Raw genomic sequence first — 24,300 nt, forward strand, 5'->3', positions numbered from 1 at the left:
TTCTTTCCATGGGTACATGTTAATTTGGTGAGTGTCAAAAGGTCATCAGTGTTTCTGGCACCACAAAGCCAGTACAGTTCAGGTTTATTTTACAGCTCCCAGCAAAAAAACTACAATGGTTTGACAAAGCATTTTAATTATGGTGGGCATACAGAGCATTTGTTTGTCATTCAGGATCAAATTGCTGGGTTTATCCCAGTCCTCCACGTATTCATCTAAACAAGTCTTAGGTAGTTCAATATCACTGATGTTTACTGACTGAGATCCCAGCCTATAGAGCTAGGTATTTTACCTGTCCCCCGTTTCCTTGATGGTTTTTTAATCGTTGATGGAATAGCTGGTTTAGAACAGCAGGTGGCAGCAGAGAGCGTGCATTTCCTGCTCTTGAGAGGGGAGTGAGCAGAACTCTGAGGCTGGAGAGGAGAGTTTCCCTTTTCTCAGCACAGATGTTGCCCTTAATTTGCACTGGGCTGCTGGAGCCTCCAGAACTCTGTGTCCAGATTCCAGGCGAGCTCTGCTGCCCCCAAAACGCTCGCACATCGCCTCCCGAACCCCTCTGGAACCCACCTCTCACCTCCGACTGCGCACCATGAAGCTGTGGGTCCTCCTCACCCTGTTCCTCCTCTGGGAGGAGGTGCAAAACGGTGAGTAATTACACCTCCCGTCTTTGTTCTCTCCTCTTTTTTTAGTTCTGTCATCTTGTGTGTATCTAGTAGCATCCATCCCTTTTCCCCCGCTGTCGTTGTTAAAGGCACCATAACTGGAGCGCGCAAAGGAAGATTAGGTCATTTCAGAGGTTCTCCGTGAACAGTCTCGAATAGTTGGAATGCAGAATCGGTGAATCGGTGCTTTTGGGGGGAATGAGACCGGGGGATGGGGGAGGGGGGGGGGGGAAGACACTTTTCCGTGAAGCCAAGTCAGAATATCTTCTTTCATAATTGCAAAGGCAGAGGCAGGGAGTCATTTAAAAAGTGAGGTGGTGGATGTGAAGCATTGCTTTCAGTGTCGCCACTTACTCCCCTTCGAAATCTGCTGATGACACTGGAAATGCCATTTCTGAAATTCCATTTAAAAGTTCTTTCTTTTTAAAATGCCGTTGACAATCTTGGATGAAACTGTATTACGTGCAGATTCCTTTTATTTTGTCTGGGGTGCATAAGGGGTTCGAGAACAATACTTTTGTTCTGTTCGAGAAATTCCTGTTGGGGAGAGCAACCACCTGAACCAATGAGGTTTGTTTTCGAAGGCATCCGAGCGCGTTCATGCGATGAGTCGATGACCGTTCAACAGGTGTTTACGATTAACCTGCTACAAGCCGGAGTGGACAAGAGGAGAACAGCTGGAAAGGGACTCTTAGCTTAGCGTTAGCTAAAAACACTTCACATATCGGAAAAAATGAGTTGTTTTCTATTGCAGGATACTTTTCTCCTATTGTTTCCCAGCATTACCAGTATGTCACAGTTAATGGATGTTTGGTTTGAGCTGCCCAGTCATACCACATACTCAGTGAGAGAGGCTGGAAACAGATGGAGTATTTGAACATGTGGACTGACCAGAGTTTTCCTCCTTTTTAAACGTTAGCATGCCAGTCATGAAAAAAAGCACATAGTATTTCCTGTAGATAATGTTTATACAGCTGTGCAAGAGAAGTATTGCCACGGTAGTTCTCCAGACGTACATGGGTATAGCTGTGCTGTGAAGACTTAACCAGTCTACCTGAAGATGTGACGTACCTGGGCAAAACAAAACAATGTTAGACTGCTGGGAAATGAGAATATATCTACATGTTATAAACATGTAGCAACAAACGTAGCTCTGCAGCTTAAAACCAGCATGACCGCATTCAGAGTCTGAGACCATTTCCCTGCGCTATAAAAACATATTTTTATTACAGCTTACACATTGAAGTTATCATGGAATTGGAACATGATTTATACCCTGGATGGGAGTGCACATTTCAAAGAGAGCTTTAAATGATTTTTACATATGTACATAACGTTTTGGAAAACAGACACACGCTCAAACACGCAGAAGCTGAAACACATGCTTAAACACACACACATGCGCAATAGAGGATCTGAGAAAATTCTGGCACATAGATATAAATACAAAAGTTAAATCATGAAAACCTCTGGGTCTCTTTGCTACCCTGTGGTTTATTTCACTGACCGAGGCCTGGGCTGGGATGGGCAGGGTGTCAGACGGGTGGGAGGAGCTTGTGTTCTGACAGACAGCCTGGCGAGTGTGTGTTCTGTGAAGCCTCTCTGAATGATCCGGACGCTCAGGGCTTGGATGGGCGGGGCTTAGAGGGGTGGGAGGAGCTTGTGTTCTGAAAGACAGCCTGGCGAGTGTGCATTTTGGGAAGCCCCTCTGAGCATCCTGAACTCCCCGCCTCTTCTTGCCCCCAATCCCCCCTCCCACCCCGTCCCCATCCCCCCCCAGGCCTCGGCCAGCAGGTCAAACGGCGGAAGGAGGCGGGGGAGAACCGCATCAGGCCCGGGAACAAGCGGGGCAAGGTGCGCTTCCCCAAGGCCAAGGAGAAGGAGGCGGTGGGGAAGGGCCAGTCCCTCCTGACGCAGGTCCTGGACAAGGGCCGCTTCCTCCGGCTGGGGGAGGCCCTGACGCTGCCCGCGGGCAGGAGCATGGAGCTCCGCTGCAAGGGCTCCCGAATCGAGTGGAACTACCCCGCCTACCTGCACACCTACAAGGACACCCGCCTCAGGTACCAGAGCAGCTACCTGAGTATCACACAGAGCAGCTACCTCAGTATCACACAGACTACCCCGCCTACCTGCACACCTACAAGGACTCCTGCCTCAGGTACCACACACACAGAGCAGCTACCTTAGCATCACACAGAGCAGCTACCTCAGTATCACACAGACTACCCCACCTACCTGCATACCTACAAGGACACCCGCCTCAGGTACCAGAGCAGCTACCTGAGTATCACACAGAGCAGCTACCTCAGTATCACACAGACTACCCCGCCTACCTGCACACCTACAAGGACACCCGCCTCAGGTACCACACACACAGAGCAGCTACCTCAGTATCGCTTCAGATATCAAATAAAAACCATTTTACTGATTACCGCCATAGGTATCAAACACCGGAAAGCATTATACCAAGTAGGACCTCAAAAAATAGGGGCTGATTCTGCTCAATTATTAGCTCAGGTATCTAAAAAAGGACAGATTCTATTTGATTATTGCTTCAAGCATGAAACACAGAAAAAAAAGTCTATTGAGTATCTCTACTGATTTCAAACAGAGGGTTAATTCTATCAGTACATCTCCTATGGGACGGAGTACCAACAAATGGAATCCTTCTATTTGACTATAAACAAATGGTACTATACTCCAATTACATTGGACCGAATAAAAAATAGAAATAAAGCAAAACAATACAATATCATATAGCGTTCTCAAGAGCAAAGGGCCTGTGTTTCTCTAGATAAAGTATATAACACTTATCTGATCAAATGTAATTTACCCCCTGATGTTATGCAATCGTCAGTCTTGTGTTGTACACCTGGCAAAGGGAGCTGCAGGTTTTTGTAAGACACATACTTTATTTTCCCAGGAGCAGTATTTTGCAATTATTTTATTCTTGGCTTTAATGCACAAAATGTGTTTAAAGGGTAAAGGTCTAACAAAAGGAATGAAATTAGATTTTCAGAATTTTCTGAGCTTGTTGCCACAAGATTACATGGTTCTACTCCTAACAAAAACACACATTGATTTGATAATCTATTGTGGGGAAAACCTCTTTGAAGAGTGTCAGAAAAAGTGAGTTGATCTTTCACTGTTTGCTGCTGACATGCAATCCATAGCGAGAGTCTTACTCTTGTGTTTCTGGCACCAGCGTCACTCAGCAGGACAAGTACGGCCAGCTCGTCCTGACGTCGCCCTCTGCTGCCGACACTGGGGAGTACAGCTGCTGGGCGGTGCTCTGCGACGGCGTCGAGTGCGAAAAGGACACGGAACGCAACTCTGCCTCGTACATCTACTTCACAGGTCAGGGCCCTGTTTCACAAAGCAGGGGTACTGAGTTAGCTGGATAACTGCACTGAGTAAAACCCGGAGTACCCTCCCAAATCTGGAACTCGGACTGAAGTAAAACAAGCCCTTCCGGGTTTTACTCAGAGCAGTTATCCAGCTAACTCAGTAATATCCTGCCTCATGAATTACACGCCAGCTCACCACTCTCTTGCATTCCCTGTTCCCACTGTGTTCAAGTTCATATGCAAGTGGAAGCATGTACCGCCGTTTGTATGAAGTAGTACACACGTTCGACTTCAGCTGACAGGAGAAAACAACCCGTAGAAACAAAACAGACGAGAAAAATGCATGAGAAAAAGGGCAATATTTTGAGACAGGGCAAGATTGACACGCGTGTCCGTGTCCCCCCCCGCCCCAGATAAAGACGAGCTGTTTGTCCCGTCGCCCATCCACTTTGAGATCATCTACCTACGCCCGGACCGGACGGCCACCATCCCCTGCCGGGTGACCAGTCCCCAGGTGAAGGTGACCCTGCACCGCGAGGTGCCCCCGGAGGAGGTGTCCACGAACGGAACCCAGATCTCCTACGACCCCACCAAGGGCTTCGTCATCCGGGAGCCCAGCCCCGAGCACAGGGGCATCTTCTACTGCAGGGCCGTCATCAACGACAAGCCGCAGATCTCCAACAAGTACCAGCTTCTCTACGTGGAAGGTACGGGCGCCACCCCGTTCGCAAGACCGCACACGAGGGGTGGAGGATTTAAGGAAGCGTGTATGAGGCAAATGGAACGTCCTTGTTCAGTCAAGCGTTGGCATGAGGCCAGGTCAATTACAGACGTGGCAGATGGGGAGAGCTGGATCCGCAAGTCGATCTTTCAAGCGTGACGCATTCTGAAAAAAATACTTCCGCAAAGGATGCACTTGTGTCTCCTTGCTCAAGCATCCTTCGGGAGCCTCCTAGCTCTCCTTGCTCCTAGCACCTTCAAGGAGCATTTAACAGGTTGGAACGTCCTTAAAGATGGCGGACCTCGATCGAAAATAAGCCGTTGGAAAGAACCCCTGTTTTCAGTGCTGTCTGTCACGTTGGTTGAATTTTTTCTCCTCTCACAGTTCCCAGTGGCCCCCCCTCAGCCACCATCAAAGCGTCCTCCTCTGTAGTGCGGGGGGGGCGACAATTTCAACATCACCTGCACGGTCCTGGGGGAGCCCGAGCAGCATGTGAACTTCACCTGGACGTATCCCGGTCAGGTGAGGGGCGGGGCCACTCTACAGGGGTGTGGTGTGTGTTGGGGAAGGGAGGGGGGGGGGGGGGGGTAGAGGTGGAAAGTCCAGTACAGTAGAATGTCAGCCGTAGCCCCTCTCTCTCAGCTCCTGGGCCTAGCCCAAGCACACCTGGGTCACTGTGTCTCTTCCCCCAATCCACAGTACTCTCTCTCTCTCTCTCTCTCTGTCTCTCTCTCTCTCTCGGTTTGATTTACACTCCACTGCACGGTTTCATTTACCGAACATCCCCTAGATTAAAACCATCCCTCAGGTTTTCCATGTGCGGCTACCAGGAGAAACCTCAGACGAAAGTATGTGCCAGGTCAACGCGTTCTGACTTACCCCTGATAGTGTTGACAGCAATGTATTTAAAAAAAAACCATGACTATCGAAATGAGAAATGTCATTTTTCATGTATCACCGACACTGTATCATGTACACAGAACATGTGGGTCGAGAGGACGTTTCATATTACAACTTCAATATTTAAGATCACAGACATCTAACCTATAATGTTTAGAGCATGCAGTTGAGGAGGATTCTAGCCTGAATTGATACACTTTGCTCAACACCAAAGAGCCCAACACCAAAGACTCAGCCCCTCCTCCTCCTCCTCGTTCCCTCTCTCTCTGCAGGACATGAGGCCGGTGAGTTTGTACGAGGCCTGGAGGCTGATAAACCGGGGCGTGGGCCACACCACCCGAATCTCCCAGAGCGTCCTGACCGTGGAGGACGCAGAGACCATCGACTACGGGAAATACATCTGCAGGACCAAGAACAAGCATGGGGAGACGGCCGTCACCACCAGCGTGGACTCCTTCTAACCGGGGCGGGGGCAGACAGGACGACCCTTACGGAAACGAAACATACTGCCATATATTTAAAGACAATATATTATCAATATATGAAAAATATATTGCAACATTTCACCATATATATGGGCAAATTAATTCTGCTTTTAGATATTTGCAATATATTTGTAAATGATACATTGCTGTGAAATATATTTTTACTGTTGAATTTTCCGAAAAGTTCTTATATTTACATATATTGCAGTACAATCGATTTCTATAAGGGGAGTGGTAACCTGCATAGACTGGGTCTCTCCCTCCCTCCCCCAGGTATAATGCTTCCATGTTAAGCAGCTTGAAGGTAACAGTATGTTCTATAGAGACTGTGGTTGGGAGAAGAAATGCATTGAAATAAACGTGTCATTTTGGGTACAGTTGCCTGTAGCCATTTCACTTCCTCGCAACTTGTTCAACTTGCAATAGAGGGTTTTACCACACAACCATATTTTGGTCTGATTGTTGAACAAACAACTGAACACTCAACAAATTTCAAAACACCAGTCTGTGACCCCAGACAGCCTATTTTCCCATTGGCTGCAATGGAGGATTAATTTGCTGGCAAGTAGCAATTGGAACAATCTATCACTGTAACGAGTGCCGTTTGACATTTAAGAACCAGCTTGCCATTTATAATTTGAATGAAGTTCATTGGTAGTTTTGATCTATCTGCATAGCGGTACAACAGTAGAAAGGGCATTTCTACTGGCATGTGATGCTAGAACTTATGTAAGCAGATCTGCGGAATAGTAAAAACAGACTTTGTCTACAGGCAGTGTGCATACTGTACACGCAAACACCAGTGTGACGCAACACTTCCCCGTCGCTTCTATGTAAAGACTGGACCGGAGAGGACGGGTTTCGCTCTCAGAAAGTGACCGTTGGGCTGTCTCCGGCTGAGTTCTACTTATAGGGGAAGCCTTTTATAGGGGAGAACTGCCCGTCCTGCTCGCTGTCAGACGGCAGAAATGGACGGAGATGTACAGACGTGTGGGCGTTCCCTCCTCCTGGCGCGGGGACACATAAAACATAGTTTATGGCTGAGCTGCGCAGACTGTGCTGCTGCTGCCGCTAATGGACTCCGTATGTGGAATGCAGGGCCCGGCTCCCATTTTGGTGCACGGGAACACACTTACCGTGTTTTTCCCTATACGCTCACGCTTCGCGGTACCCGGTTAAGACCGTCATTTCCCGCAACGAGCGCGACTCACGGTATCTCGTTTACAATAAAAACACAAGGGGCACACGCCTGTTTGTTCTCCGGTTACGATAAAAACACAAGGCGCACACGCCTGCTTGTTCTCCGGTTAAGTCATTGTTACTTTTAACGCAGCGGAACCTTAAATAATGAGGCTGTTCTGTACTAATCCCTAACAAAACCCCAGTATTGAGGCAAGCAGATGAATTGTGAACGACCTGTCAGCAAGTGAACGATAATGCCAGGCTGAAAACTATGATGGGAGTGCACGGTTTAATGAACCACATACCTGTATTGGGCAGAACTACAAAGAGCTGTCAATCACTGAACCCAGTTTTGTTTTTGTTTGAGCCTATCAAAACATTTTGCTCCTTACAGCAAATAAATACAATGACTGGCCCAAATCAGTGAGTCAGAGTTATGATAGTAGCTCCACCCCTTTTTGGTTTTGTGGCATCTCACCGTCCCATAATTCCTGAACACAATTTGACAGCTTGTGCAGAAACCGTCGCAGGCCACTGCAAACGTGGATCCCTCACCCAGACACTCTCCCTGCCCCCATTTTTCACACAAACGCTCCTCACACGTCTTAACAAGCTGCAGAGAGAGAGAGAGAGAGAGAGAGAGGGAGAGATCGATCCACGTTGGCATCTTAAACAGAGGAGATATTAGACGACCTGACCCGATCGAGAATTCTTCCCAGGATGCCATTACTCCACAGCCATTACCAGCGATGTTCGATGACTGCAGAGAGGACGCTGGTTTAATGGCTCTTATTCAAGACCGCATGTTCCACTGCAGTGCTTCCTTGTCAGCGCAGGAGGGCATTGCTTTACAATGCGGTCCATTTACAACCACAGACCGTGCTTCGGGTCAGGGGGGTGTTTAACAAAGCAGGATTACTGAGCTGGCTGGGTAGCTGTGCCGAGTAAAACCCGGAACTACACTGTTTTTTGTTTTTTTTGTTTTACTGCAGTCCATGTTCCAGATTTGGGAGGGTTCCGGGTTTTACTCAGTTACGCAGTTATCCAGCTAACTCCGTAATCCAGTTTCCTGAAACAGGGCCCTGGATTTCCCAGGATGGAAGCGGAACCTGAACTGAGTCTCCACAGAAGCCTGCAGGCTATTCGCTGGCGTAGTACACTGCGCTCGTTTAGCCGTCTTATTCAGCGGAACTTTATGGAACGATTTAAATCAAGCATGGACAAGCACAAACAAATTTTATAATTCATATATATATGACTTTTTATTAATTGCATATCTTGCTTCACACCAATAATTTCAACATCCACACAGTTACTTTTTTGGGATACAATTTCAAGAAAATCTTCCTAGACATTACTCTTAATTTACGCATTAAGCTTTAAACTTCCCCCGCCGTCAAACTGCAGCGACATCATCTTTGCGAATAAAAGGATCTTAAAGCTGAGACAAGAGGAGGAGGAGAGGCTGGGAAAACACAAGGGACTGTGGGAAATGCGGTTTCTGTAGCCTCGACAGTCAGGTCTGTTCATCTTGCAGTCTTATTGGTCCCACAGCACAGTTCCAGTGTCCGGGTCTCTTGCAGGATTTACTACATACTGACCACTGAAAGCAGAAACTCCGTTCTGAAGGCTGAGACTGGGATATCCTCTGCTATGGTTAATGTAAACTGCATGAGCAATGCAGGGGTTTGACCCAGGTACACAACTCCTGGCTGAAAATATGGGTAAACCGACTTGGGCATCATAATACAGAGGGGAAAATGGCACAGAGTAAAATTAGTGCACGATATATATATTTTTTTTTGTTTTGTTTTTTGGTGAAGGGGAAGGAGAGCACTGCACCACAGAGAAATACAGTTCTGGTTAACAGAGCAGACGATTTTGCAGAAGCTTCAAATACTGCTTCATACTGCTTGAATGAACACACCAATCCTCGGACCAAGGCATCCACAAATATGTACAGGCGCAGCATAGAGCAAAGCCGTAGCTGACATTCCAGTGGATGTGCAAACAGAATCCCGGACGCAAGGCCCAAACGCCGCACGGTTTCTCCTCCAGCGTCGCAGAAGAGCAGAGATTGACGGGTACAACGGTGGGCTTTTGCGCAGACTCGGATATCCGTTCATGCGGTGAAGACCTCTTTCAGCGCCACACGTCTGCAGAATAACATTCGGTTCAAAAACTCGCAGAACACGCAAAGCGCGAAGCCAGGTTTTGGTCCAGTTCTGCGTAGAACGCCTAACACACAGGCCACACTCCCAGTCTACAGAACTTTACCAGGAGCTCGTTACTTTAAAAATGACAGCGATGCAGACAAACAATAACACAAACAATTTAAAGCAGGAGATGTTGTTCTTGGCATGAGAAAGAAAACCGGATCAAGACGTGGGTAATGAGGTAAAGACAGTAATGGAAACGAACAATGTCCAGACTAGGCCAATTAAACACACGTGATCTTTCAGCCGGGGGGTCCCTGCACTTAGAAATGACAACTTTATTCTCTCTAAAATGGGATGAACACACAACAGCACTTCACACTCAAAAGCGGGGATGCATGTATGTGAGGAACGCAGAAACAGACTCGTTTTAAAATAAGGCGAAGGGAAGGACAGAATTGATAAGAGGAGAGGAGGGGGGGGGGGGGGCAGAGATTAACGGCTGCAGAGCGCTGGCTTTCGCTGCGGCTGAGCAGGGTTCACTGCCCGGTCACCACGCCCCAACCGTGCGCTCACGCCAAGCACATCCACACACGTGTGACACTGCCGGCGTCGGAGCGGCTGCTTCTGAGCACGGCCTCCTCCTCACGATCCTCGCTCTTACAAAGAGAGGCCTCCTCCTCAGGATCCTCGCTCTTACAAAGAAAGGCCTTCGCTCTCGCTCCTCCTCAGGATCCTCGCTCTTACAAAGAGAGGCCTTCGCTCTCGCTCCTCCTCGCTCTTACAAAGGAAGGCCTTCGCTCTCGCTCCTCCTCAAGATCCTCGCTCTCACAAAGAGAGGCCTTCGCTCTCGCTCCTCCTCACGATCCTCGCTCTTACAAAGAGAGGCCTTCGCTCTCGCTCCTCCTCGCTCTTACAAAGGAAGGCCTTCGCTCTCGCTCCTCCTCAAGATCCTCGCTCTCACAAAGAGAGGCCTTCGCTCTCGCTCCTCCTCACGATCCTCGCTCTTACAAAGAGAGGCCTTCGCTCTCGCTCCTCCTCGCTCTTACAAAGAGAGGCCTTCGCTCTCGCTCCTCCTCGCTCTTACAAAGGAAGGCCTTCGCTCTCGCTCCTCCTCAAGATCCTCGCTCTTACAAAGAGAGGCCTTCGCTCTCGCTCCTCCTCACGATCCTCGCTCTTACTAAGAGAGGCCTTCGCTCTCGCTCCTCCTCAGGATCCTCGCTCTTACAAAGAGAGGCCTTCGCTCTCGCTCCTCCTCACGATCCTCGCTCTTACTAAGAGAGGCCTTCGCTCTCGCTCCTCCTCACGATCCTCGCTCTTACAAAGAGAGGCCTTCGCTCTCGCTCCTCCTCACGATCCTCGCTCTTACTAAGAGAGGCCTTCGCTCTCGCTCCTCCTCAGGATCCTCGCTCTCACAAAGAAAGGCCTTCGCTCTCGGATTCCTCGGGAGTCGACGCGCATTTTACGGAGGCCGGGTTTTCAAAACGTGAATATTTCTGCTCGTCGTTTTGTTACCAGAAAGCCTTAAACACACACACACACACACACACACGCTCTCTCTCTCTCTCTTTCTCTTTCTCTTTCTCTCTCACACACACACACACACACGCACGTACACTTCTCTCACGCAGCAACCCCGCCCCAGTGAACAAGCTTTCGCTAAGCACAAGATACAAACACGGTGATTATCTACAGGACCTGAGATTTCCTTTTTTTTTTTTTTCCCAAAAAAAGGCGAAGAACAAGGTCAGCCTTGCTCAATAAGTGCTTCTGTGCAACAATGTCATTCCAAAGTCTTTATATATATATATATATATATATATATAGTAAATCAGATGTACAAAGTAAATCAGCAGAAATGTATCCATTTTAGAATGGACTTCTTCAGGCGGCGAGTCGCGGCTAGCCGTGCACAGCTAATATAGCCTTTTTTTTTCGCCCGAGGAGTCCGTGTCCGGCTCGGTTTCCCCGGAAGCTTCCGCGAAGCCGAGGGGGGGGCGGGCAAAGCGCTATCTGGGGGAGACGGGCGCGCTGGAGAAGACGCCGGAGTTGCGCGGCGACTGGAAGGTCTTGGAGGGCGACGTGGGCGAGAGCTTGCGGGGGCTGCTCAGGTCCCCGTTGTGCAGCTTCCACAGGAGCTCCTCGTTCTCCATGGAGAGCCGCTTGTTCACCTTGGACTCCTTCTGGAGGGACTCCTGCAGCACCGCCTGCTCCGTCGACAGTTGCCTTAAAGCACAAAAAACACACACAGGAGACCGAGATAAACGAGGATGCCAGCCTCCAGCTGAACCTGCTCTCCAAAAGCACAGGCATCACGCTAGCAATTACACACCAGGAAACACATTCATCTATTATTAACACTGTTTTAATAACACTGCTAAACCTGCCTACTCCCATGTGTCAGTGAACATCCCATTGCTTCTATTCAATATCTAAATTCCAAATGGACCAGGCCTCTCGTCCTCAGTAAGCCATCCTGCCCATCATTTATGAGGGGAGAAGCACTCCGCCCCTCCCTCACGAGTGTCTGGTGCATACGGTACAGGAGCTCTACCTCGACATCGCGGCATGTCTGTCCATCCTGGCCTTCAGATCTTCGTTCTCCTGCTGGACCTTCTTCAGGCATTCGTCCAGCTTCACGCTCTTTTCCATCTGAAGCAAAACCGGCAAATTTTAAAGGCAAACCAGGTAAAACTCAAGGTAACGTAAGCAGCAATACTGCAGAGTTCAGACTCTAGAGCGCTCCTCACAGTGGATAACAGACAAAATGTGTTTTTTAAAACTGTACCCTGGTCCCCCCAGCCCTCCTCTCTCTCTCCAGTCAACTCACCAGTTTGTCCATCTGCATCAGCTTTTTGTCCTGCTGGTGCAGCTGCTTGTTCTTGATGTCCAGCACCACTTTGAGGCTTTCCAGCTCCTGCTCCAGATAGAGGGTGTGGGAGTCCTTCTGAAACAGACAGAGAGCGTGAGGTCTGTACCGCTTCATCAGAACTGATGAGTCGACGCAGGTGGAACAAAAGGAGGAGAAACGACTGACGAAAATGACAACCGACTGGAAGCCTGACGCGTGTCGGGCAGAAAGCGCACGAGTTTGCACTCGGCTGAGTATTTCAGAGAGCAAAGAGCATTTTCCCTCTCACATCGCACGGCACGGAACTACCAGCTGCAACACGTCTCTCCCCTCAGTGACCCGTTTGAGTTCACCTGCAGTTCTCCCGACTTCCAACAGAGGGCGTCACACATTGCGCAGTACCGACATTGGCACAGACCAGCTATACAGTACGTGCAGTAAATTCATGTGTATTTTTATGGATTACAGCCTGTAGTATCAAATAAATGTGAATACGTTTGCTAATAAACAAATCTCACACAGGGCCCAGTAGCAAATCAGTTCCAGATGGTGTTTTGGGGAAGAGCGTTGTTTTTAAACGGGAACAATTCTATCCAGAAATCGCACGCTTGCAGGACAGGAATCTCATACTGATCCTGCTTGTCCCAGTCCAGCTATATATAGAGGAGCGGATATAGCACAGTGAGAAATATAAATCCCTACAAATCATCTGCATGTTCCGAACACTGAAAATATAAAGTGCCATTCAGCAACGGACACGCCTGAATCTCACGAGGCAAGGCTCCAACCTCAGTCCCAGTTCTACAGCCTTCCAACATACAAGAAACCTTCGCAAATTAGAAATTTGGTACCATTTCTCCCATAAGTGAGGATTCACATTGTAGACAAATTTCCTTTTATTTTTTTACATTTACACAGCCACTGAGCTGACAATAAATTTACAATTTACTATACATTTGGACTGTACTGGTCAGTAGGGAAAAACACACAGCTAATACATAATATCTACATTCAAATTCAGTGGTGATTCAAGGTACGGAATGGTGAAATGATGGGCAGTGAATAGAAGAATAAATAAATAATAGGCAGCATGTCACATTGGTTTTACCTGACATTTCTCAGCCAGAATTCTCCTCCGCTCCTCTTCAGCGTTCAGCTTCTCGTTTAAAGCGCTGTTCTCGGCTGTGAGCTCCTGGACTTGCTCCTGTGAGGGACGTGAGCGTTAAAATGGGTGCTGAGCTCAATAATGCTTATATTTGTCCATCTGAAGAGAAGCTTTTTGTGGCTGATCTCTAAAGGGGGGGGGGTGGGGGAAACACCGCAACTTATACACTACATTTCTAAACGCGCAGAGCCCCACAGGGCCAACAGGGAGCTTACGGTTAGCTTGGCTTCAGCTTCCTTGAGCGTTTTGTCCAAAGTTTCCATTTCCTCTTGATGGCTGGTCCTGAGTTCTGAAAGAAAAAAGGGCAAGAGCAAGTTTCCAATGAGCGCTCAGTACCACCACATCCCCGAGGGTGATGCAGCCAAACCACTCAAACAAGGCCTCAGGAAGTCGAGGGTACAGGGTGCCTGGTCCAGTGCTGGAGGCCCAAAACTCAGCTTCACGAGGCGAGCAGCGACACGCAGAGAGGTACGGCATTTTAAGAGTAACCGACCTTCCAACGTCGCCTCGTAGTGCTGCTTCAGGCCCTCCAGCTTCTCCGCGTGGCCATCTTCCAGTTCTTTCCTCAAGGCTTCGTGCTTGGATTTGAAATCGTCCAGCTATAAAAGAAGAACGGAAGAGAACTTAAGAGAAACCAAACTGCTTTAGCAGCTGATGTTTTTTGCTCACAGTCTGACTGGGCTTCAGGTGAGAACATGTTTGTGCCTTTTGCTCTGCGTGACTTAAAAACTGTACTTAAATGCATTGTTTTCTTTTAACACTGACGTAAGAAATGGCTACTTAGCACAAATGACGTCTCCGCCCAAAGGACTATAATTGCCAGCAATCTCAGTTCCACTCGTGAGCGAAAGTGGAATTGTCAAACCTGTGCGGTAAAAAGCCAACCGTAAATAAAGTTCAGAATGTGAAGCCATGAATCACTTTCTCGCAGGTAATGCCCTCGGGCACTTCTTCACGGATTCCGCACATGCCATTACGACTGCATATCTGGCTGCGCTCGGTGGCTTCGGGGTCTTTTCGTAGACATGTAGCGTCTTCTGCCTTCACCGACGGAGTCGCCCGATTGGCTGATATGTGCGCTACATCGCTACAGCTAACGAGGGGCAGCGTAAACACGGCTACAGTCGGGTCTTTATATTCAGCTAGTCAGTACACGTGCCGGCTACATTCTCTGGTGTACACAGCATCAGAAGAACAGACCTCTGAAGACTGTGCTTCAGGATTATTCAGTGACAGTTTCTCTGACAGTTAGAGCGTACTGCGGTGCAGACCAGGCATGGACGACTAGCATAAATAAATTTGGCTCGCTGGGCTGCGGCCAAGCACACGATACACTTAAAATATTTTGGCAGGTGGGGGCCTGGAAAATTTTTTGCGCCAATCAGCAAACTGGACAAATACAACATACTATATAAATGGCTGCAGTCACAGTGTCCTCCCCAGTTTGATTTAGGTTTTTATTTTTTTTTGCAGTAAAGGGAGAGCTAGTTTTGTTATTTTGACCTTATATAGGTTACCTTAAATAGCTCTGATACTAAGTGGAGGACATTACAATACATTACATTTATTTAGCAGATACCCAGCTGTATAAATGCAATGTAAATACTATGTAAAAAGTTGTGTAAGTTGCTCTGGATAAGAGCATCTGATAAATGCCTGTAATGTCATTTGAAAAGTGGATGAGATACGAACAGAAAGGCGAGGGCATACGACCAGTTGTTCTGTAGAATTTTCAGCGAGAAGGGGACAACAGGAGCTCCGGCAGGATCATTACGACCCCCCCCAAATAAACAACATGGTCATGTGAGCGCATGTGTGTGAGTTTATGTTCACATGTAGAAAAGGGATAATTATACTGACAGTTTGAGTTATCATCACGAAGTGGACTGTAATCATGAGCGGGAATGGGGATGGAGTCCGGGTGTGGAGAGCCCCCTCACCTGCTGCTGCATCTGGCTCCTGCAGCGGTCGGCCTCCTCCTGGTAGGCCTGGTGCATCTTCTCCCACTCGGCCGAGTAGAAGGCCTTGAGCCGCTGCTCCAGGTCGGCCAGGTCGCTCTGGTGCTGCTCCTGCGCCTTGCGCAAGACGCCGTCGAACGCCGCGCGCAGCTCATCCTTCTCCCGCTCGAGGGTCTCGCAGGACGCGGACGAGGTCACTGCGGAGACGACCGGGGGGGGGCGTCAGGTTCGGCTCGCTCGCGACCCGAGCGTCGCGCCGTCCACTTAAAAATGTGCGCGCCTCCGCACTGGAGACCGCACATGGCTCTCCACTGACCCGGGGTCACATGATGCGTTTGATTGGGCAGAACAGGCTCTTACACAACACGCAGAACTGCACAACAGATCTGACACACACTTTAGATCCCAGAGCAACACGTTCGACAGTCAGCTGAAATAACCATCGTGTCCTAAATATTTCCACCCCTGAGAAACTCCCGCATTTATTAACAACAGATGCGACTTAACGCCGCATCACAAATGGCTGGACGCAGAATTCTCAGGAATCTTGACGCACGCTACGCGTGGACAGTTTCACTCCACGATCCCTTCCCGAAGGCCAAGTTGTTTGTTACAGAAATAAAACGGGCTAACGCTGGGAGGCCTACGGGGGCGTCAGCTTCGCTGGCTGTGAGCCTCTCCACCCCGCTGTTGTGCAGTTGTGTGGATTTACACACACAGGCCACCATCGCCGCCGGTGCTGCTGCTGCTGCTTGGGAGATGACATAAGAGCAGCAGCTGTGTGGGTAACAGTGCCGCCTTTATGGTGCCTTCATTAGGGGGGACAGGTGCGACAACAAAACAATGAGACTCCTGGCCGCGTGTTTTTTTCCATACTTCCGAGCGGGAAAGACCGCCTTCAAAAATACAGTCTCCTCCTCCTGTGCATTCACCAGATTACACTGAAAATAGACTGCAGTAACAAATCAACCAACAGTGAGGGACTGCAGTAACAAATCTCTTCTTTTCTACACTCCATTAAAGAGCTGGATTTAAAAAAATAAAATGAATTGTTTTCAGGGTCACACACAGAAAAATGTTCAGTGCTGAGTTGCTCTGATAGAGTATATGTGATCTGATTTAGGCTCACATAAACTGTGTTAGAGTTTATTAGGATTAAAACGGAGTGCTTTACAGCGCACGCTGGTATTGGACAGTCTGACTGAGCGTGGTTAATAAAAGCGGCAGCTGCTGTTTTTTTTCCAGGACCAGAGGGCACATGTAACCCTGGGACCCAGGACTGGAGCTCAATAACTGCCCGATGCATCACATAAATCTGCTCCGAGATTCAATTAGTGAGTTCCATGCACAGAACCTCCTGCCACAGAGCAGTGTGTGTTTGGGACAAACAACGGAGAAACAGTGGGCCGCAGAAAAAAAGAAACCAGGAAAAACATCCAGACCGATATTCCATCTGCGGAATCGGACTGAGAGAAACTCCTCCACTGCAAGTGGATTAAATCCAACTGGAGTGTAAAAGGAGGCAAACAGCCCTGGTAGTCTCAGAAAAAAAACTAAAGCACTTAAACGTTTAAACTATTCCCTAACACTGGATTTACCTGCCCTTTAAACCCCTGAAAAGCTTGGAAAGTATTAAGACGGCCGATGTTAGCGAGCTCCTGGATAGTCAGCAAGCCGGGACTCGTTGGGCTGATGGACCCACTCAAGGGTCACAAAATGGGGGGCGGAGACTTTAGGAGGTGAGTGACGGGGGACTGTCCGGCTGAGAGACAGCGAAGGCGAAGAGGGGGCTGAACACGCAACATCAGGGGGCCCGACATTCCACACGTGTGCAAGAGGTCAAAGGTCACAGGCATTCTCCTGGTCAAAATTAATTACAGATTAAAATAATTGCCCTCGTGGGGAGGGGGGAGGGTTGAGGGAGAACTCGTGACTGGTGAGCCCGCTGCTTGCTCTTGGTGAACGGGGTTCAGTTCAGAGGATGCACACGCCTAGCAGACCCGCGACGCAGGCGGCGATGCGGACGATGCAACGGCAGCTCCGGGCACCGGGCAGCCTATCGGAACCCTGCGATCGCCCCTGACGAGCGGCGCTGTGACATCATCAGAACGGCAGGCTCACGCTGGCTTCTCTGAGCGGCGAGGCGAGCGAACCGCCAGCTGAGTCTTTCGCACGCGCGTTTGTTTGCCGCATGGCGGTATGGCATACGCGCCTTACGCCCGATTACCCGCCGGTACCACGCTCCAAAAGCACGAGGGGGGCTTATGGGACAGCTTCTTTAATGGCATGAAAGACTGAGAAGCTAAGCTGACACACTGAGATTATGGGTAATGTAGTCATGTGGACTTGCTTTAGGATATTCTATAAGCATGAGAAACATGCAGAAGGACGGGGGGGCCCCCTGTTGCCCCTGACCACGTGCGGCCATCTTTACACCCCCCAGCCTATCGCTGTCTGCGCCAGAACTAACAGACACACACACTGGAGAAAACCCGCTAGAACCAGGACGGGACCAGGATGAGACCGGTCACGACTGGATCTGGAGCAGAGACCAGCGGGGGTGGGGGGGGGTGACTGACACCCACAGGCAGCATCACTGTGACTAAGGGCAGCCCCACAGCCCCCTGGGAAATCTGAAGCCAGGATAATCTATGAGACTGCACTCTGCACTGCAGTGTCACACGCCCAGTAGTAGCGCGGTTCAAAATGAAACACAGTGAGCAGGAACAGGGGGGCGATGTCTATATTTCCAGGAATGGTGCCGCTGAGTTTTTATCAGATTCATCGCTGAGCTTGTGACTGCCGTAAGCTCCCAATTACAGCACTGAGTTAACATTTGTTTCTGCCTGTTGCAAAACGCATGGTGCTGCTTTTACACTTTGAGTCAGTTTCACAACAAGCAAAGCCTGGAGTGGGTCTGGTGAAGAGTAAAGCTGAAGTCTTACCCAATTCCCCTCGCAGGGCCAGCAGCTCCTGAGACAGCTCTCGCTTCTGCTTCTCGGCCTCCTCACGCTGTAAAAAAAAGAAAGAGTCCCGGTCACAGACTGCGTGTTTTTTTTAAGTGTGCTTAAAGTCGCACGTTAAATATTTAGCTCTGCCAAACGAAGGGTATCTGCCACCGCACAACTGCATGAACAGAACTGTCAGCTAAACCACACCTAAAATGTTTCAACTCAAGTGTTTGAATCAACTGTGCAGGTGAACTTTAAAAGAGCAGAAAAACAGGCCCTTGAGCTCATCGCATACCAATATTCCCTTATGAGGAGAGAGTGTCAAAGAAACGATGTTGACCAAGAACTTCTCTTGAATTACACAAAGGACACAAACACATGCTGCTGGTCCAAAAGAATCCGGTTCACTGCTCCACATCAGGATATTACCGGGTGAGTGACAGATCAATTCACCCCATCTCCTCAGAATTCAGAACAAGGCAGCAAAATGACCGGGGGAGAAAGAAGAACATTTTCAGCAGAATGCAGCACAGCCAGAGTGTTGCATTTCGAGCATGAGCAAGCACAGTAAAGCCAATAATCTGTACAGCGAGCGCGCGCAACGTGACTGTACCAAAAATCCCTCGCAAAATTCTACACATCCTGCAACGCCGCATTAGCCGAGAATGACGGTTCATGTTTATCTCACCTCAGATCGTACTCCTCACGTAAAAGATGGTGAAACCCCTGAGGCTGTGTGTGTGCGTGCGATGTGTGTGTGTGTGTGTGTGTGTATCTGCAGTGCTCCTGTCAGCCTCTCACAGCAACGCAGAGACAACAGAAAGCACACCCCCCCCCCACCTTCCCAAATCCCAGCGGTACCGTCCCGTCCCTCCGCGGATCAATACCTGCACGCAACACATTACTGCAATGACCCCCCCCTCCCGCTGTAACCCACCCCCCCCCCCCCCATCCCCCGAGGAGCGCGGGGGGGGGGGGGGGCGGACAAAGAGCGCGAGAGGCATGCGGAATCACGGCGGGGGAGAGCTGCTAGCAAGCGCCCCGCTGTCCCGCAGTCCCAGAGAGAGGAGGGGGAAAGACAGAGGGAGAGAGGGAGAGCAAGCAAGAGGGAGAGAGAGAGAGAGAGAGAAGGAGAGAGGGAGATGGAGGGAGAGAGACAGAAGGAGAGTGAGAGGGAGAGGAGAGAGAGACAGAGAGGGAGAGAGAAACAGAGACGGAGGGAGGCAGAGAGGGAGAGAGAAACAGAGACAGAGGGAGGCAGAGAGAGAGAGAGAGAGAGGGAGGCTCGTTACCCGCATGGCGGTGCAGGGGGCCCCCCCCACGCACGCCCTGCTGCCCGAGCAGCCCATGGTCCGGCCGGCTGGCACGGGAACACGCTGGCAGGCGCTGGAGAGCTGGGAGCGCCCGCGCAGGTGGAACCTCCACCGCCTCTAAACTGGTCTGTCTGCATCGGAGGCACCGCTAAAAAAGCAGCTCCATCAGACCTTGCCTCCCACAGCTGCCTCTCGCTCTACCGTACTCCTCCTAATAGAGGGGCAGCGGGGGAAAAAAACTAGTCTGCTCTTAGATAGGGGTTGGGCTCCGGTCTCTTTACACACACACACACACACACACACAGTGGCCACGCGCATGATACATTGCTGGGAGTGTACGAGCGGCTCTTGGCGAATTAGCTTGCGATACAGGACAAGCAGAAAGAATGTCCTTGCGGGAGATAAACAGAAGAGGAACTGCAATTCCACTCCTCTGCAGTCAACTCTGCAGTCCCTGGACTCACTACTGTTTAAACATCCGAGGGCAACAGCAGCGTTCAGTGTTTTAAACTAAGTTGAGGGAAAACTAGGTCAGAAATAACCCAGCCATGAGACCCTTATGAAAAATGAATAAATTCTGTCTGCATGCTCGCTGAATTGGCAGAGAGGAAGAGTAAGTCCTCTTTTCAATGAACCAACATTTATCCATCCTGTTTGGGCTACTTTAATTTATTTTAATTTATCTAAATCTATAAATAGGGCCTTGTCATTCTTTAGGCCAATATACGTTTACAGTCAACTGAGCTTATTATGTCTGCAAAGAAAATGCACTGCTTCAAGGTGGACTAGCCCTGTCCCAATTAACCCTACCATTTCACATAAACAGATGTTTATGCTTTTCATGTTTCCTAGATGAAGCCCAAGAACATAACCGTACATAAGGGCACAATCACCCGTATCCAGAATTAAATAAATAAAATATGATTGAGATATCCAACAGAGAGGAGTAGAGAGAGGGGTAGAGAGAGAGAGAGTCGGGGGGGGGGGGGGGTGAGGCAGATGGAGAGAGAGATATCGGCTGATAGGGAGAGCGAAAGGAGTGTGTTTACTTGCTGGCTTACAGATTTGCTATAGACATACTGATGTTAATCTCAGCCTGGTCCAGTTAAATCAACAACAGGGTTAAGATATTTGAGGTATAGCTCTAACATTTTCCACTCTGTTGAGAGCTGCACCTCCTAGATGAACCAACGCTTATTAAGGGCAGGCAAGTAAGGTCTGGTGATGTGGGAACTGGGCTCAAGGTTTCAAGTGCTCAAATACCAGAGAGAACGTGGTAGCTGTGCTCTTGAGCAAGGCACTTAACCTGAATTGCTTCAGTGACCAGCTGCATGGAGGGAAATGCTAATGTGTCATCTCTGTAGGCTGTCATAAGTGAACACATTTATTAAGAGGAACGACATCAGCGATAAAAATGCAGGCAGTGTCAACTGAATGTGCGGGTTAGTGGACGCCACCTTTTTAAAATATGGCTTTGTGTTATACTGTAATTACTGAGTCATCAGCTGTCTTAGTGCGCAACATAGCCCCTCCCTTTTCTCCTCATCCAATGATTTACTGGCAGAGATTCCAATTCTGGAACCTTTGTCGACTAAATATTTGCTCCCCTCCCCCATCCCTCTCTCCCACTCGACACCTTGGTGTTTTCTCGAACTTGAAAAATCTCCTTCAAAAAAATCTCAGAATTTCATTAGTGCATTTATAGTGATCAATGCGACGGATTTAAATGGCACCTTGAGCACCAAGTATTCTCAAAATGGCCGCCTCATGGATCACTGAGCTGCGAACAAACGTTTTGGTTTGTCTGCCTCACGTAAACATGTGATCGCGGGAGACGAATGGCTGAGTAGCCATCGGGCCCCAGTCTCGTCAGGGCACATAAAGACGTTTTTGACCTATCAGGAGAAATCTGAAATGACTCTCCCTCTGTCTGTGAGCCAGCTGAAGTAATCTCTTCCCCAGCTCTTCCAGCAGGAACAGACCAGGCCAGGGTGGAGACCGCTTATCATATGACATGATAAAGGTCTGTAGAGGGGGGGCAGTTCCCGCAGAGGGTAAGAGTGAGGTCAACGTGAGGGGCGGGGACTGACAGTAAGGCTCATTAATATCCGAGGCCTCAGAGGCAGATAGAGAGACGTGCAGACGATTGCCCCTCTCCGTACACCCATGCAGTCGCAGAAGAGCAGCGCCACACCTGCACTTTAATTAGCCAATCGTCTCGTCGGTTCACGTCAGCGTCACTCCAAGGGCAGGCGTCTTTTCGGGGATGTCTGGAAGCTAAGAACGTGGAGCTCAGCTCAAGTTTTGGCTTGCCGGGTCCTTTGTGCATTCCGTAATGACAAACGCCACTCAAAGGCGATGATCGTAAATTCAGCCAAAATTATGTAACCCTGGCCCTGAGGTAATGAAGTTTATCACAAACTTTCAAAAGTATTTTTGGACCCAAAAAAAAACAAAAACAAAACAAAAAAAAACACTACAACTCCTCATGTCTAATGGGTAGCTATACTCTCATAGAGCTGGGAAGACGCTGAGCAGACTGTTTTTCCAAACTACAGGCCAATGTCACTCCTGGAAGATTACAGATGTCAGACCTGTCTAAACATCCAATCACACGGCCTGTGGCCTGCATTCTGTTCCATTGGCCATGGCTATGTGTAGTCATAGCAACAGTCCTGTCCAAATGCCCAACTATGGACTGTGTAAGCAAATATACATGACAAAAATACAAGGATTGTAATCAATTCCTTTTCAAATAAACTCTTTCTTGCAGATAGAAACGATGAACTGTGTGTACACCAGTTAGAGGTTATAATTGAATTGTCTTCCCATTTTTGTTGAGATAATATTACTACAAAGCCTTACTCTATTCCAAATGCCGTTCTTTTTTTACTGGAAGAATGGTGTGATGGAATTAGCCTGGTGAAGCATCTTTAGCCATGCGTGGATAACTGGACCCCCTGCCTGCCTACAGTGCAGAACAACTCTTCAGGGACCAAACAGCCAATAGAGTGTCACCTCTACCCTGCTGCTGGGAAACGGTGCATTATTTAAAACACGCTCTATTTAAACTGCGCTATCCTATTTAAAACACACAAGTGGCGGTGGCGGAATCCTATCGCCGCGGCATTCCGGAACGGGGGCCTGCACCGTGTCAGCTGTCCGATAATCTGCCTGTCTGATAATGTCAGAAAAGCAGGTCCATATCTCCAGATATGTGCAGCTCCATGGGCCCCCCGATCACGTCCGCAGACCTGACGAGCAAAGGCTGCTGGGACTGCATGAGTCATATACAGAAGGCCTGGACCCTGGGACAGGCTTATCTGCCCATTCACACCATAAACAGAACTGCACAGCTTGTGTAGAACACACAACAATCCTGACCAGGAGGTAACTAGGATTCCCTTTTTACAATACCCTAAAATAAACACCACATCCCAATAATAAAGATCTGCAAGTATAATTGGAAACTATGCGCCAATTACGATGTTATGCCCTGTTAAGGTTGTGTTATTCCTCTAATCCTGACAGGTAATCCCCAGTAACTGGCAGTTAAAGAGGTAGATTTAGTTTAGAGTAAAACTGCTCCCAACCTGTGTTTAGGAGCTTAACCATGAAAATGATGACAGGGCACCAAAGACACAGTGCTGTGGGGGCGGGTGGTTTTCAGAGACCGACTTCCTCTTGGATTTTTAAATTCACTTCCTTCAAAAGATGACACCTCTTCCCCCCCCCTGGCCTCTGAACGCACAGGATGAAGCTCGGTTCTGAACATTTTCTACGTCAATATACATCTAAAACGGCCCCACTATCAAAGGTGGAGAAGCTACCTACGGAGAAAAACGGAAACCTCTGGGGCATCGCTGAAACCACTTTCAGGAACTAAAGCTACTGCACATAACCAGCAGCTCCTGGCCTTAACAGCACTACAAGGGCCCACGGTTTGCCACTGTGTTTCTCCTGTCATTTTAACAAGGACACCTCTAAAGTTAGACAGCTAATCTGCCCCCCGAGTCAAAGAATAGCTCTGTATCAGTTCAAGCGTTAGCAGACAGAGTAAACTCTTACAAAGCGCTGTTTGCACAAGTGAAAAGGGATAGCATTAACATACCTGAGACCCAAGAGTATACACACGCACACAGAAAAGGTTCAAGAGTGTTTGAACTGTGATTTCATTAGAAAGGTCATCACCAAGAAAAGGCAAAAGGGTTTTTTTCACTTGTGTGAAAAGAAAAATCAAACAAAAAGAAATTTTGCCCACATTAAAACAGCCGTGGTAAAAGCAGCCTCCATTTTCCACATGAAATGGGTGCTTCAGAAGGAAGGTAAATGTGCAGTGGGAGTGCTCTCTCAGAGTAGAGCAGGACACACAGAACACACAGACACGAGCAGACCCCCCCTCCCCCCACCCAGCCAGCTAATCAGCACCTTCTGCAGACAGGGCAGGTGTGCTTACAGTCAGCCCTGTCGATACACAAACGCACACATGCACACACACAAACGCACACATGCACAGACACAGACACCTCTTTACATACGCACACAAACACACACACAGACCTATCTTTACATAGACACATACACCCTCCACTTACTCACAGGCAACATT

General features: G+C 48.8%; 2 protein-coding genes across 12 annotated transcripts in view; one reads left to right on the forward strand and one right to left on the reverse strand.

Moving 5' to 3' along the window:
* Window positions 1-436: 436 nt before the first annotated feature.
* LOC118231283 (platelet-derived growth factor receptor-like protein) lies at window positions 437-6,492 on the forward strand. The gene is given in 7 exon segments (XM_035424955.1): window positions 437-644; window positions 2,443-2,722; window positions 3,868-4,019; window positions 4,423-4,716; window positions 5,115-5,167; window positions 5,169-5,252; window positions 5,903-6,492. Coding segments are annotated over 7 exon segments (1,107 nt in total). The 5' UTR covers window positions 437-589; the 3' UTR covers window positions 6,092-6,492.
* A 2,040-nt stretch (window positions 6,493-8,532) lies between these two features.
* The window catches only part of mtus1a (microtubule associated tumor suppressor 1a), a 50,709-nt gene continuing 34,941 nt past the window's right edge, over window positions 8,533-24,300 (reverse strand). For 8 of the 11 annotated variants that reach the window (XM_035426682.1, XM_035426683.1, XM_035426686.1 and 5 more), the window contains 8 exons: window positions 18,373-18,439; window positions 15,410-15,624; window positions 13,963-14,068; window positions 13,685-13,758; window positions 13,413-13,508; window positions 12,284-12,400; window positions 12,008-12,105; window positions 8,533-11,679 (listed from right to left, as the gene is read on the reverse strand). In XM_035426682.1, coding sequence (XP_035282573.1) covers window positions 11,463-11,679; window positions 12,008-12,105; window positions 12,284-12,400; window positions 13,413-13,508; window positions 13,685-13,758; window positions 13,963-14,068; window positions 15,410-15,624; window positions 18,373-18,439 — 990 coding nt within the window. In that variant the 3' untranslated portion in view covers window positions 8,533-11,462. Of the gene's footprint in view, window positions 11,680-12,007; window positions 12,106-12,283; window positions 12,401-13,412; window positions 13,509-13,684; window positions 13,759-13,962; window positions 14,069-15,409; window positions 15,625-18,372; window positions 18,440-19,670; window positions 19,868-24,300 lie in introns of those variants that run through there. The other 3 variants (XM_035426685.1, XM_035426690.1, XM_035426691.1) reach the window with 2 other exon arrangements.

Source organism: Anguilla anguilla, chromosome 7 (assembly GCF_013347855.1).
Source record: "Anguilla anguilla isolate fAngAng1 chromosome 7, fAngAng1.pri, whole genome shotgun sequence".
In the NCBI taxonomy this organism is placed as follows: domain Eukaryota; kingdom Metazoa; phylum Chordata; class Actinopteri; order Anguilliformes; family Anguillidae; genus Anguilla; species Anguilla anguilla.